We start from the raw sequence: 16,106 nt of genomic DNA, 5'->3' as shown, positions 1-16,106 counted from the left end.
CCTCTGCACGTTACAGAGTGTAATAATCAGAATCGATGTTTAGATTGAAGATGCTATTCCGTTCATTTTATTTCATCAATTGTCATGATTGTTTTTGCGCTCCAAATAATTTAAAATAAAAATGTCACAATCCCATCAAGCTATATATATGTAACTTTGATACAGTGCACGTCTCCATCGGAGATTGTTTGAATAGTTGGTCTGAGATTTTGTAAAACATAGCTATGAGATTTTGTAACGAATATTTAGACCTCAAAATGATTTCAAATGATATAGATATCAATAACAAAGTTGTAGATCTCGTCAAGATCTACAATTTTGATATAAAGTTTATCATCAAGCTCTATAATTTTGATATCTTAACTAATTAAAAGATTCGTAATTTTCCTTTCATCACATCCAATTTTCATCCGTGTTTTCGTCCGTACGAAATCCGATTTGGTTATCAATAGCGATAGAAAAAATTGCAAAAAAAAAAAGAAGAAAAACCATCCTCAGCCGCTGACGCCATCATTGCCACCAAAGGAAGAAGAGAGCCGGCGGAGGGAGCCACGGCTGCCGGATCCGCCTGCGGTTGCCGCTACCAGTGACGGATCCACCCGCGGACGCCGCCGACATCACGTCGCCATCGACGACGCCATTGGGAGGGCACCTTCACCGTTGAGGCCGACGGGGAGAGGGAGAGGGGGAGGGACGGCTGTCTCCGCCGCACCCCGCCGTCGCTGCGTCGTGCCGGCAAGACGGGAAGGAGAGGGGGAGAGGGAGCACGGACGCCGCCGACGCCGTTGTCACCGTCGACGCGCCATTGAGAGGGCGCCGTTGCCGCCATCTCCACCGCACCCCGCCGTCGCCGCGCCGTGCCGCGAGAAGGGAGGGGAAGCAGCGCTGGTGGGGGGAGAGACGGCGCCGGTGGTGGGGGAGGCAACCGGCTGGGGGGAGGGGGAGAGGCAGCGTCGCGGGCGGGGAAGAGACGAGTCTGGGGCATGGGAGGTAACCGATTTGAGCCATCGATGAAAACGAACGGATCAGATCGATCAAGCGTTTGGGCCGCACCACTTGGGCCGCATGCGGGCCGGCGGTCTAGCAAGTGAGAGAAGGAGTATGGGGATATTAAGTATACTTTAGCGCTTGCGGGCTGAAGAAGAAAATGGGCTGAAAATGGCCCATAGAGAAAAATGATTTTTTATTTAAATAAATTCCAAAATGATATTTGTATTATTAAAATTATCAATTAAGCTCTGTAAATTTCAAGAAAATCTCAAAGAGTGTAATTAATATAGAAAATTTAATATAAATTAAATCCAAGCATAACATTTTATTTCTCACACTTACTTTACTTGAAAATTAATTTAATTATATATCTACCTACTTAAAAAATACCCAAATATTCCAGAAAATGTGTATTTCATTTAATTAGAATTTAATATATTTTAATTTAATTTTCTCTTTTTTTCTTTCCGTCGCAACGCACGACACTTTTGCTAAAATTTCAAAGAGTGTAATTAATATCTAGGAAATTTGTATTTCATTAAATTAGAATTTAATATGTTTTAATTCAATTTTCTCTTTTTTTCTTTCCTTTGCAATGCATGGGCACTTTTGCTAGTATAAAAAAAAAACATCCACTAATAAAGTAACAAGTCCGATTATTACATTATGATGGAACAACCTGCTAACACAGACGTAATCTGTCTTGTGTTCTAATTTCCTACGGCGAGGATGTCGTAATGTTGGTCACATCAACATCAATTTTGGTTTGCACATCCTGTCCAAAGCTGTTCCTCATCATTCTTGCGTGATGGATCATGTGCCGTTTGCTGTTGTAGATCACATTGACGCGGCCTTCAGCATCGGCTACTGACAACCTGAGCCGCAGCTCACGGATGGCAGGGCACCATCGGAGGACGCTTGCTACTGTCAATTCTGTGGCCATGTCGTGATCATCCTTGCAATGGGCGTCAAGCTCGAGGTACTCAAGGTTAGGGAACGTGGCGGTGACGCCGTCGTCAGCGTCGTCGGCGTCCATGGCGATGTACTCTGCATAGAAGTCCAGCTGCAGCTTCAAGACCCTCACGCCGTGCAGGTGGAGGCAGCTCCACATGGGTACGGTCAAGTTGTTGGGATCTTTGTCGCCATAGCTCCGGTGGTCGTGGAAGTGAAGGTCGGCGGGTGCGAGGTCCGGCGCCGGCGAGGTCAGGGAGAAGCGCCCCGGGAGGGAGCGTTCGTTTACGAAGGAGCGTAGGCGGGGCGCGTCGAGCTCGATGCAGCGGTCTCTACTGTAATACCCGATGAGGGCTAGCTCGGTGAGCGCCGGGCCTCGGAGCTGGAGGCGGAAGCCGTCAGCGAGGTAGACGCCCCGGCTGCCGTCGTTGCTCCTGAAGCTGATCTTCTCGAGCCACAGGTTGGCGAGCCTCGGCGCGGCGTCGATCACGCCCTGGAGCGTCTCCGGTGACACGGTGGCTTTCACCAGCCGCATCTCCTCCAGGAGCGGGAGGACGACGCCGCCGTCGCCGTCGCCGAGGCGTTCGACGCCGACGTCGTTGGCGTGCAGAACGCGGAGCGTGGCTGCGGCGCAGGGCAGGGATCCGAGCCGCAGCCGCCACGTTCCGCTGGAGCTCGAGCGCTCGCAGCTGCCGTGCTCGCAGAGCCACGAGACGGCGCAACGGACGCGGAGCTCCTCGACGCGCGCCGCCGCCGGGGCGTCCAGGACGGCGTCGACCACACCGGCACACCTCTCCTCGGCAGCGCCTCCCTCGATCTCCTCCGACACGAGGCGAAGGCTCAGGACCCTCGGGCTCTCGCACGCGGCGAGGGCGGCCAGCGCGTGGCCGACGAATGCGCTCCGCCTGTGCTCCGGGAAGTTGTTGCCTCTGTACGCTGCCGGGTACAAGTAGGGCTCCGTGTCCAGGTTGACGGTGCCCGCCTGGCGCCACAGCGGACGCCACCGCCGCGAGAGCACGGCGGTAACGGCGCCTTCCTTGGCGGAGAGCAAGGAGATGATGTGCCGGAGGAGGTCGTCGGGGAGGCCGGAGAGGTGGTCGCTGGTGGCGGCGGCCATGGGGGACGGATGTACTTTCCTGATTCCTAGATTGATAAATCGAAACGAATGACTCGCTGGGATAGAAGATGGCAATGCGGTGAAAATTATATATTATCGAGAGATTGATTAATAAATCCCGGTATACATATTTATGCCCACTGGTTTATAATAGTCCTTATTGGACACGATGCAAGTTTTTGTAAAGATAAAAAAGAAATAGATAAAACTTCTAAAGATAAAAGAAAAGTTACTTAATCTTATCTAATTAATAGATATGAAAATTTACTAAATCATTCATATATATATATATATATATATCTATATATACTAACTAATAAAAAAATTACATATGGCTTCCGTAAAAAACTTTCGTCCGTAAAAAGATTTTGTCCAAGATTAAAAAAACCCGTTCATCTGCGATTTTCTTATCAACGGTCGCGCGGAAAATCATCCCGTCTCTGATTTTTCTCGCCCATGTATGCGCTTAGAGATGGGCCCAGCTTTTTGCGCGTCTCCTCTCTGCCTCACTGCGGGGAAAAGTATACCGGAGGTCCCTGAACTTGTCACCGAGATAAAAAACGTCCCTGAACCGCAATACCATACACCCGGGGTCCCCCAACTATACAAAACCGGTCACCCGAGGTCCCTCAATGATTTCCTGTCTTTGATTTTCCTCGCGCATGCATGTGCTTAGAGATGGGCCCAGCTTTTTGCGCGTCTCCTCTCTGCCTCACTGCGGGAAAACTACACCGGAGGTCCCTGAAATTGTCACCAAGATACAAAAACGTCCTTGAACCGCAATACCAGACACCCGGGGTCCCCCAACTATATAAAACCGGTCACCCAAGTTCTCTTGGTGGTTTTGACCTCGGTTTTGGTCTACGTGGCGGCTGAGTCAGCGTGGGACCCACATGGGCCCCACATGACAGGTATCCACGTCATCTCTCTTTCCCCTCTTCTCTCTGCCTTCCTCCCCTCTCTGCTCTCTCTCTCTCACAAGGCCGGGCGGCGGGCCGACGGGTAGGGAGCAGACGGCTAGGCGGCGGGGCTGAGCGGCAGCGCCGCGACGGCGGCTGGCGGCCGGCGGTGGCGTCGCCCTCTTCTTCTTCTCCGATCCCTGGACCCTGCTGCTCCCGCTCCGTCCTCATCGAAGGTGATCGCCGCAGCATCGGGCACGATTGGGAGGATGCTCGAGGAGGGTGGCGGCGGACGGCGGCGGCGAGGATGACTTCGTCGTCAACCTCCCCGACGTCGTCAAGGGCGCTGCCCTCTCCTGCGTCGTGAAGTATTGCGACCACCACCACAGCGGCGGCACCGACCCGTGCTCCGCCCAGTCCACCTTCCCTCCCGGCAAATTCCTTGATGTCCTCGTCCTTGACCGTCGGCGAGGCTATCGCCCTGAACTTCTTGAGCTCCGACGTGCTCCGGCCGAGCTGCAGCGCCACCTTCGTCTCGAACACCTTGCAGTTCTCCCTCCGCTCGACGTCGGCCTCCTTGAGGTTCGCCTCGATGTCCTCCTGGATCTTCCGGTAGATGCTGGCCATGTTGCGGCACAGGTCAAACACCATGCCCACCTGCCCGCCGTGCTCGACGGTGTTCACCGCTGCTGCCAGCGCGCCGCCGAGGACTGCCACGCCGGACGCCCACGCTCCGACCTCGCCGGAGCCGATGAACGCCGCGGCGAGCGTGGCAGCGCCGGCCAGCGCCGGGCCTGCCACGGTGAGGCGCTTGTTGAGGGCGAGGACCAGCTTGCCGACTGACACGTACTCGTTCTTGTCCTTGGCCCTGATGACACGGAGGATGTCGCGCATCTCCTCCTCCACCTCTTGGGTCCAGCCGTTCCCGGCCATGGCGGTGGCTCGCCGGCCCGCGGTGCCATTGGTTGCCGCTACCTTTGACGTGTTGAAGATCGGAGCATGCTGCTGCTGCTGCTGCTTCTTAGTCGGCTGCCACCACCGGGCGGGCTCGACGACCTTGGGGAACTTGTCGAGCATGACGGGGAGGAGAGGCAGCGGGTAGGCGGCGTCGAGCGCGAGCACCCGGTCCATGGCGTCCAGGGAGATGAGGAGGGAGCGGGAGCGGCAGGGTCCAGGGAGCGGGAGAAGAAGAAGAGGGCGACGCCGCCGCCATCGCAGCGCCGCCGCTCAGCCTCGCTCGCCGCCCAGCCGTCTGCTTCCTACCCGTCGGTCCGACCTACGAGAGAGAGTGCAGAGAGGGGAGGGAGGGAGAGAGAAGAGGGGAAAGAGAGATGATGTGGACACCTGACATGTGGGGCCCACGAGGGTCCCACACCGACTTAGCCGCCACGTAGACCAAAACCGGGGTCAAAACTATCGAGGGATCTCGGGTGACCGGTTTATATAGTTAGGGGACCCCGGGTGTCTGGTATTGCGATTCAAGGACGTTTTTTTTATCTCGGTGACAAGTTCAAGCACCTCCGGTATACTTTTCCCCTGCTGATCTCCTCTCTGGGCTGGCTGGCCATCTGCCCACAGCCCCCTACTGCAAGTCTACAACAGATCCTCAGCCGGCCCACACCTCAGCCAAATGGGCCTGCTGCCTTTAGCCACCAAACAGCTTGTGCATATGATATATTTTTCTTTTGAGAACATTGTGCGTATGACGTGAAATTATATTCTCTTGGTGATTTAAAAATAAAATTCTTCTCTACTATTTTTATATTTATATTTCTCATCTCTACTTCACTACTATTATAAAAATTAAAGATGTTTTTGCCGGTACTTTAGTACGTCATTCGTGTATGGGTCGGTTTTAAGTTCATTTGCTTTTAGAAATACAAATTCGTATTTGAGTCGGTTTTTAAGTTCGTTCGCTTTTGGAAATACAGAAGAAATCATATAAGAAATCTCTTTAAAAAACTCGCATGCTAACTTGAGACGATCAGACTCTAATTGCAACTCATGATTTTCTAACAAAATATATATCCAAACGAATTTAACACAATGCATTTCATCTTAACTAAACCATATATCTCTATCTCTATCTCTACTATTATAAAAATTGAAGGTGTTTTTACCGAGATTTTGATAGGTCACCCGTGTTTAAATAGTTTTTAATTTAATGTTTCCATCTGAGCGAATTAATTGGACAGCCTTAAAAAGAAAATGTGTCCGATTCCCCGTAAAATGGTGAAAAAAACGTCCGTAAAAAAATAAAAAAAAGAGCGAAAAAGTCCCCCAGAAGAAAAGTCCGATTCCCTGAGAACGGCGAAAAAACGTCGTTCCTAAAAATTTTTATGATTCGTTTTGTATGCAACAATAGAAAAGGCAGTCAAGCAGTCCGTGAAAAAAAAATCCATCCAAAATAATAAAAAAGGCAAAAAAAACCAAAAAATGCCTTCAAAAGAGAACAAAACGTTTATGTCGTAATCTTTACCTATTATAAGAATTGAAGATAATTTTATACTCATCGAATTTTCGTCCGTCATCCCTTCGTTCCAACAAGCCGTCTTGTTCCGATTCATATATGTTTTTAGCATTTTGACCATATTCACGTTTCCTTTTATTTTCTCTCCACATCCAATACGTTTTTGCACATATATGGGCCTAAAATTGTAAAAGGGCCCAACGTCTATCACAATCTGTCTTCCTATTTTGAGCTGTCTTAGTGGAAAATATTGCCCATCTTCTAAGCATATGTTACATACTATTTATTTCAGATTTGTCTGTGTTTATTTCAATAATTTTGTACACATGCAAATGAAAAACATACTAATTTTTGTATGGGTGGCTTGCATGCATGTCTGTTTATTTTGTGAAGGATTCATCTACACATGATTCTTTTTACCGTAATTTTTTCAACATATGATTTCCTTCGGCTATTTAGGATTAAGTGATTTATTATTAAAACTGAAGTTGTTTCCGCTGATAGTTTTGCTACGTTGTCCGTATTTAAGTTGGTTTTAAAATTCGTTTGCTTTTAAAAATACAAGGGTTTCAAATTGGATATCATCTCAAAATAAAAATCCCATATACTTTTTAGACAAAAAAATCTAACAATAATACGATTAAAATAGTCTTCACCCGTTGCAACACACGGATATTTTTTCTAGTATTATAAAAATTGAAGATGTTTTTACCGGTACTTTGGTATGTCATCCGTGCATGAGTTGGTTTTTAAGTTTGTTCTTTTCAAATATAGATCCGCATTTGAGTTGGTTTTTAAATTCGTTCGCTTTTGGAAATACAGAAGGAATCGTATAAGAAATCTCTTTTAAAAAACTCGCATGCTAATTTGAGACGATCAGACACCATGATTTTCTAAATATATATATATATATTCAAACGAGTTCTCACAGTAGATTTCACCTTAACTGAAACATATAATAATAATAAGATTAAAATAGCCTTCACCCGTTACAACGCACGGGTATTTTTTCTAGTATATAATAAAGTTATGTATATATATGTGTTTTTTTTTAAAATTGATTGCTATATGTGGATATCCGGAAAAATCCATATAGTTTCTGACTGGAACCGATTTCGCTGGATACTGATCTGGTCTTACTGTCAGTTTGAGAAGAAAAACTATACGTATTAATTACTGTCCAATAATTATCTGTTCGAAACTATCCTTTTCCGAAAATGAATTTGGATATCGGGAATATATGAACCGATTTCATCCCTACCAAAGGGTCCCGGGTGTCGAGGCTTAGGCAACACAGAGGAAGATAAAGGCTGGAGCAGAACACCCAGAAGAAAGAGAACACAGTGTTAGGCTGAAATCGACCTAGGTGCAGTCTGCAGATGACTATTTTTGGTGATATTTGGTTTTAGTAATATCTCGCTATCCGTTGCGAACTAATAAAAGAATAAGTAGTCGTAAATGCGAGTACCCGTGGTAAGTCCATGACGTGAACCTGGATAGGTTGCACAAAAGAGCTAACCAGTTTAGCTACGCTCACTATATTAAATTATATCGAAAGTTTGATTGTATTATTTCCTTGACCACCATCACTAAATTTAACAACCCGAAATTATGTCTGATAAACATCACAAGGTTCAAACATTTATTTAAACGGTACACGTCTTAAATCCATACATGATATGCCATTAAGCGACAACACGGCTAAACTGAAACTGTCCCACAGACAACCGATCGAATTAGAACTCTTAGAGCAGGGACTTAAGCGACCGTTCTTTCACACGCTTCTTCATCATCTTCGAGAACTGCACCTTCTTCACTGAAAGCTTCATTTTCCTTTTCTTGGTACGGCGCTTGCTGGCACCACCAACGGTATAGTCTTCGTCGCTCTCGTCGTCGCTAGCAGTGTCCGAGGAGTAATCAGACGAGTTGTAAACACCATCGTACAGTTTCTTGCCGTCCATTTTCTCTTCCATGGCGACGGCATTATCTTGTGGCAGGATCTCCTTCTCCTCAGCACCGGCTTGCTGTTTGCTGCTGCTACCACCACGATCCTTCTTGCGGTATGGGACGAACATATCATAGAAATAGTAGGCATCACCACCTAATAAGCCATTGCTTGCCTTCCTCTTGGATGGCTGGGAGGAGATGGTTGGCAGCACACTCACTGCTGCTGCTGCTGCTGCTGCTGCAATAGAGTTGTTTTGAGCACTTGACTCACCTGCTGGAGTCCGTTTGGAGCTGGACTTTGGCTTGGCAATAGCTGGAGCCTTTGCTCGGCTTGACTTGGAACTAGCTGCAGCAGCACCTGCCTCACCAGTGCGGGTGTAGTAAGAGCGGCTCTTTGCTAGGTGGTAGTCACACAGGGTCTTGGGCCCGTCGACGATGTTTCGGCAGTGCCATTTCTTGCCATCATTCTTGTTGCAGTACCAAACACCAGCCTGCTTGTCAGTATCTTCCATGATCTCAATCCCCACCATGCTGCTCTCATTCATCTTCCCCTTCATTTTTCTGGCCGCCGGATCACCACCTTGGTCCACCTTGTGGTCAGGTTGCTGCTGATCATTCACCTCCTCATTCTCCACCTGATTCCAACTCTTGTCTTCGTCCACCTCCATCTGATCATCATCGTTGTTGTCGCTGTCGGACACAAAGCTTGCCCTAAAAGGGATGCACGCCATGTACCTATCGAACGGAGCCTCCTGAAAGGTTTGAATCATATTGTGAGATATAAATTGAACTAAGCAAGAGAAACATAAGTTATTTTGATATGTATGGTGTACAGTTCACAAAAAAAAATCCACATTTTTTTTAGCGAGTAAACTGTGTTGCAGTATACAAACTTATCAGGTGGGTGCAGTTTAGTACACAAAACACACGCATATGAGAGCACGAGACATGTCATATGTGCAAATAATTAACCTTAATTTATACATATTGTAGTTATTTTTGTTTTTAATTTTTTGTACGCATTGCATATCCCATTTATATATGTTTTAATATGTATAATCAACATGACTTGTCATATGGATATTTACGAAATATTATCTTGACATTCGAGCCTACACATCCTAAGCAACGTCCAACTTATGGCCTGTTTGACAACAGCAGGAAATGGATTGAAAGTTTGGGGGAGGAAGTTGGTTGAGGGGTTTGGTCATGGGAGTTTCATTTTTACTCCTAGTCCTTTGTTTGGTCGTAGAGACGAGAATCATGAAGAGTATGGAAGAGAATTGAATTCTACGTGATGACGTAAGTTCATATTTATTTGTCGTATATACATTAGTAGAGAACTAAACTTTTATACCGGTTGGAAACCCCGGAATCAAGGCTAAAGATCTCAATCTTTATATGCAGACCAAGTCTCTACTATTATAAAAATTAAAGATGTTTTTGCCGGTATTTTTTGGTACGTCATCCGCATTTGAGTCAGGTTTTAAGTTCGTTCGTTTTTAAAAATACTGATTCGTGTTTGAGTTAGATTTTAAGCTTGTTTCCTTTTGGAATTATAAAAGGAGTCGTATAAGAAATCTTTTAGAAAAACTCATATGCTAACTTGAGATGAAATACGCACTCCTAATTGCAGCTCATGATTTTCTGAAAAAGTTATTCAAGCGAATTCTCACAGTGAATTTTACCCTACTAAACCGTAAAACAATAATAAAATTAAAATATCATTAACCCATTGCAACGCTCGGGCAATTTTTTCTAGTCAAAATAAATATGTGGGACGTGGGATTCGAACTCAAGATCTCTCACATCAGTCCTCACGCGTGTTACCATCCCACCCAGTACAAACATCTAACTTGGATAGATATATTTTCTTTTTGAACTAACCGGTACTAAAAATATCCTCCAGTATTAGTCTCGTTGGTTTTACCAACCGGTACTAAAGATGTATTTTTAGTATCGGTTGGTGACACCAACCAGGACGAAAAATATTTCTAGGGACTTGGACTTTTAGAGCCGGTACTAAAGCATCTTTACTACCGGTTCTTAATCTCGCCGAGATATTTGTGATTTTGGGTACCACGACGAAAGTTCAATTCACCAGTATTGAAAAGGTAGGAGTTTGCTCTTAAACTCCCCTCCAAATCCATCCTAATAACGGTCCCCTCCCCTCAAACTTGCATTCCCTCTTAACAATTCCCCCCAACCTAATGTGTCACTAGTGAAATCAGTTAGACATGTTTTGGTTTTAGTTTGCACACAGATCAGGCGTACAAGTTTGTGCACCAAATCCTACCCACCTTATAAGTTCTGGTACCAGTAGCGCAATTTACTCTATTTTAGCATATCAACGTGCATAAAAAAAACTTCTCCCTCCGTCCCAAAATATAAATATTTTTGGACCCTGACACGGTCTTCGAGATGCTACTTTGACCAACAGTATCTATAAAAATAAGATGTTTAAATTAAAAGAGTTGCATATTATGATAGTTTGTTTAATGATAAATCTAATAACATCAATTTTACATGATTTATCTTTTTTATTTTTTTCTATTATTGGTCAAAGTTAAAAATGTTTGACTTGTCACTATGCTAAAAATGCTTATATGTTGGGACAGAGGGAGTAGAAAGGAGACACATAGCTATCGAATAATATTCGCAGATAGCCAGATCTAGGGCATCCATTTCTGCCCCTCCCCAGCCCTAGCTGCCCCATGACTCCCAAATCTTGGGTTGAAGAAGCCCATAGAGCCTGCCGGAAGCTTGATCCTGCTGGTTGATGTGATTAATTTCTATCATTCCCTACTCCCCACCAAGCAACCTCAAATGTCAAAACCACGACTCCAATCTCTTACACAGATGGAACCCTAGAACCATCAGAGAGCGAGACCGCTGGTCCATCGCACCAAAAACCCAAGTGGAACATAGTAAGCAAGATTGGCAACTCTCACGGAGCATTAAAACTAGAGGTGGTTAAAAGAAACAAAAATTAATAACAAACGTAATACATCTAGATCTGATGGCCTGGGTGAGGGAGATGTTAACAAAAGCTTACTAGGGGATCGGGATCTTCGAGCTCATATGGCAGATCCCATGGCGACAGGCTTAGCTGGCAGGCACCGTCTGGAGTGACCATAGGACCACCAAGATCGCCGCCGCCGCCGCCATATGCAACAGGCGCAGGCGCGAGCGATGTCGGTGGAAGGTTGCTCATATATGTGTGTGATGCTTCCGACTGGGTGGTGAAGTAGGTCGACCCGAGCACCCTGGAGGCGTTCCTCCGGATCCGCATGGCTGGAACCAAACCTCCGGCAAGCGTCGCGGTGGCGAGAGGGTGGGATCTGGAGGCGGTAGGGTTTGGGATGGGGGCAGAAGTAAGGAGGGGATGGTTGTGTTTGTGGGTTTACCGTTTGCTCTGCGTTGCTAAATTTGTCCTCTTGTCCTTCTGGCTCTCTCCTTTTTCCTTTTTCTCTCCCCTTACGTCAGCTTGTTCTGTAGTGTCCTGGTGGCCTATGTGCTTGAGATCTTCTGTATCACACCTTTGTGCACTAATGTGGACGCTATTGTTGCTAGCCCCATAAGTCAAATAAGGAAACGGTTGCTAAAACCAATGTCTTGTAGAAGAAATTTATGTCCTGTGCCATGAGGTATTTATTGGGAATTTGTGTCCTTGTATAGTCACTAGAGATATTGCATGACGAGTCAAATAAAGGTTACATATTTTGCTAAAATGAAAAATGATAGCTCACATTATGCTTTGGCTCTTCAGTAAATGTCCCCTTCTTGTACATAGAAATTCAAAGAAAAAACAATGTAAACAATTCAATTCTGAAACAAAGTTGTCCGTATTTCAAACGGGTTATTGGAAATTTCACTGGCATAACGAATGAGAGGTAAAATTTGATAATGTTCAGAAGGTAACGCATCCATTTGAAACAATAGAAGCTAATACTACGTATTCCAGGATAGCAGGTATTAAAGCGTGGATAACCGTCCTCTCAAGAAAGTCTTTTTTTGTTTACAATACACATAAGGCCCAATACATAGGAAAAGTCTGGCATCATCTACCATGTACATGTATATCACATAGCTGTAACAAGATGTAGAATATGGCATCATGATCTAGCCATTGCATGCACATACAAGAAAAGGCGGCCGGTCATAATTTTAACAAAATGAGACATATACAGTCACTAAAGGCTCAAATTACAATTGTATTCAAACCTGATCAAATAATGAGCAAAAGTGGATCACAAGCACTGCTTGCCGCCAAATGCTGCAAAACTTACAGTTATGGATCAGCAAGTGGAACAAGGGAGACTAGGGTGACGCTGCAGGTTGAAGCTTACAATTCCCCGAAATAAATCTTTGGACTTCCATCATATTATAGATTGCAAGGCTCAAATTTCGTAGGAAAAGCTCTTTGATATAGTAATATTGGGTTGTTGGCATACTTGGAAGCAGTGCAATGCTGCCAATGCAATGTTTTTTTTTTTTTCAGAATGTAATACGAAGCGTGGACAGATGGCTTCCATATGCACAGGATGAAATTGTTCTCTTAAAAATGTAGTTTTAGGATAGTCTAAAGTGCTTACAAGTAGAGTGGCAGGGCCAAAAATGTTGCTATCATGTGTAGATGCCTAGTAAAATATGAAATGTTTTTTCACCTACAAAAATAAAAATGTAGAAATTAATTTTCATGGATATATGATTTTCTTCAATAGGTTCAAGGATGCCTGAGGAAATAAATTGTTTATTTATGTAGGCCTTAAATCACAAACAGTTCGGTAAATACATGTATAAAGGGGTTATCACCAGCCTTGAAAAATAGTTATTTAGCGATGAATGTCAGAACACTGACAATAATAATATAATATTCACAGCACTATACATTCCACAATCATATTCACAGAGACATTGATATATTCCCTTTAATGTTCGTAGAATTCAAAGTTACCACACAACATTTCACATACACACAATTTCAGAAGTAAATAAACCGAGATTTCTAAATATGAACAACTAATCAATGCATAAACACTTGTGCTCATTAGTGTGTAATAAAAAGTGAAAAGTTCCCGGATGAAAAGCATTATAAGATGCAAAGCATTCATTAGCAACAGTAGTGCACATCCCATCAACCTGCAAATGCCATCTTCACTCAACTAATAACCTGTGCTCATCGGCCTTATGCTACACAAACAGATTCATACCATAAATTACAATAAGTACAAACAACAGTTGTTTAATTATAGCCCTCATTACACCCAAAATTTCTGATAAAACATGAAAGAGAAACCATTAGGACCTGGGGCCCCTTTCGCATAAGAATCAAAAACAGCCTTTTTTAATGTCATCAGAGAAATCTTTTCCAAAATATGTCCTGTAGAGAGACATTCAGTTTGTTTTAATACCCAAAACGAGTGTTGTAGTAATCCATAGCAATTTTAAGCATGCCTTTATTATCCTAAACAGTAGCCTCTGGCCTTGTCGAATCTATACTATCGATATGCCTTTTTCCTATTTCTCTGGTTACCTACAGCATGAAAGAATGCAGTATTTCTGTCCATTCTATTTTTCTCTTCTACTGTCCAGACAAAATTACAGATTAAACCAGACCACTCTTTCATTACTAGTTATTGCACTTGAATGGTATATAGTTAAACAAAGTTCAACATAAAAGTTTGCTGCATAAGCAGGAAGGAATGATATAGGATGTTCTAGAAATCTAATTTTGGAATCCAACACATGGAGCATTTAAATAAGCTATATTGTATTATTGTTTTTGTTCTCTAAGTGTAGCTTCAGTTCTGAATTTTAATCAAATTTCTAAACTTAGGGGAAAAAAACCTAGAAATCACAGAATTAAAATAGGTGATATTGTTTCTGTTCTCTAAGCGTAGCCTCAGTTCTGAATTTTGATGCAATTGATTAACTTAGGAAAAAAAACCCCTAGAAATCACAGCATTCAAATAGGCTATACTATTTCTGTTCTGTAAGTGTAGCCTCAGTTCTGAATTTTGATGCCATTGCTAAACTTAGAAAAAAAAAACCTAGAAATCACAGCATTAAAATAGGCTTACATTGTTTCTGTTCTCTATGTGTAGGTTCAGTTCTGAATTTTGATGCAATTAGTAAACTTTGAAAAGAAAAACATAGATATCACACAGCACACACATTCAGCAAAATAAAATGGGCTTCCCTTTATCAGAATTAATCATAAGTTCGGAACATAAACTCAGCACATTAATTTAGATTTGCAATTCTTTACTCCCAAATGTCTGGTCCTATTCGAACCACAACAGTAAAAGCCTCCTGTTCAGCATGAACTATTGGAGCTACAGAGTTTGTAAGAGATTATAAGAATCTGAAACATAAAAAGAAGAAGCAATTTTGCGGTTCTGCAATTAAGCTCTCAGAGGCCTGCTTAACTAAATTAACAAGAAGGCAAAACCTAAGTCCTTGCATAAATGATGAGCTCCTAACTCACTTGCAGAATGAGAATTTCAGATGTGCCCAAATCCATTCATTTAGTCAGTGAGTGGTTCAGTGAAAATTTTGATTAAGCCAGTCTGTGATTCTTAGAAGTAACGTAACTGATCGACCTGTAGCCCGCTACGGCGTGGTTACATATCGCGCGCAATGGAGGATGGTTTGGGATGCTGTACCTCGACAGAGAGGACGGTGCCATAGGACCTGAAGAGCTCGCTCAGGTCGTCGGCGTCGCACCGCCGCGGCACGTCGGCGAAGCTTCCTCGGAGGCGGGGGAAGAGGCCGGCGTCAGATCTGGGCGTCGGGCCGCCGTCTTGGGTGGATCGCTCGGCCACCACGCCCGGGAAGCCAGCTGCTTCGGCTCCGGTGGCCTCGGCGGCGATCGAGGCCGGTGCGGCGGCGGCAGATTCTGGGGATGGAGGGTGACCGGGATGACTGGATGGAGGGGGAGGCCGGGCGTTCCACAGGAACCACATCTGAGACGCGTCGGTATACCGTATACACGCCCGCCATTGATTGCTGATGTACTTCTGTACTTACTACTATACATACAACAGTCACAGATGGTTTCTTACGATATTTTGTTTCTTTATAAGTTGACTTGTCACAGATGATAAGAGCGTATAGCCAACTAATAGCTCCAAATCATTTATAAGTTGACTTGTCACAGATGATAAGAGTGTATAGCAACTAATAGCTCCAAATCATTAACACTCAATTTAATACTCAATTCATACAATAGTTACCTATAAATATATACTAAACAATTAATACTTGGCCCCACTTACTATACGTGTAGCTGGCTACAAATCTGTAACCCGCTGCTTTCTCAATCCTCTTTCATCTACTCGATATGTGTTTGTAACTAACTTATAGTCTGCTATTGCACCTGCTCTAAATACGCACAGATTTGTTGGACTTTACAAGTCCTCATAATAAAGTACTTCCTTCGTCCCAAATTATAGGCACCCCATTTTTAAGAAAAAATAAATTCGGTAGCTTTTTGACTAATAATCATACTAACTATATCTATACTAAGTATTATGCATGTTATACCACTAAACTCATATTTTGAAGTACTTTCATGCGATGCTAAATTCATATTTATTGAATCATAGAATGGAATAAAATACTAGTCAAAGTATGTTATTGAAAACCGTGTAAAAGAAATATAGGCATTATAATTTGGAAGAGAGAGAATACAAACATATACACATGATACGACATACCCTCCGTCCCA

The 16,106-nt window shown here is 44.0% G+C and overlaps 2 protein-coding genes across 2 annotated transcripts; both read right to left on the bottom strand.

The window, feature by feature from the left end:
• Nucleotides 1-1,562: 1,562 nt before the first annotated feature.
• LOC127764340 (uncharacterized) lies at nt 1,563-3,058 on the bottom strand. Its single transcript, XM_052289209.1, has one exon. The coding sequence runs from the start codon at nt 3,056-3,058 to the stop codon at nt 1,709-1,711; it is 1,350 nt and encodes a 449-aa protein (XP_052145169.1). The 3' UTR covers nt 1,563-1,708.
• A 5,114-nt stretch (nt 3,059-8,172) lies between these two features.
• Nucleotides 8,173-11,707, bottom strand: LOC127761370 (uncharacterized). Its single transcript, XM_052285650.1, has 2 exons — nt 11,430-11,707; nt 8,173-9,126 (listed from the first exon to the last, which is right to left on the bottom strand). The coding sequence occupies exons 1-2, from the start codon at nt 11,664-11,666 to the stop codon at nt 8,173-8,175; spliced, it is 1,191 nt and encodes a 396-aa protein (XP_052141610.1). The 5' UTR covers nt 11,667-11,707.
• Between the last annotated feature and the right edge of the window lie 4,399 nt (nt 11,708-16,106).

This window comes from Oryza glaberrima, chromosome 2 (genome assembly GCF_000147395.1).
Source record: "Oryza glaberrima chromosome 2, OglaRS2, whole genome shotgun sequence".
Lineage (NCBI taxonomy): Eukaryota > Viridiplantae > Streptophyta > Magnoliopsida > Poales > Poaceae > Oryza > Oryza glaberrima.
Note: the sequence above shows the minus strand (reverse complement) of the source record. Positions and strands in the feature narration are given on the sequence as shown.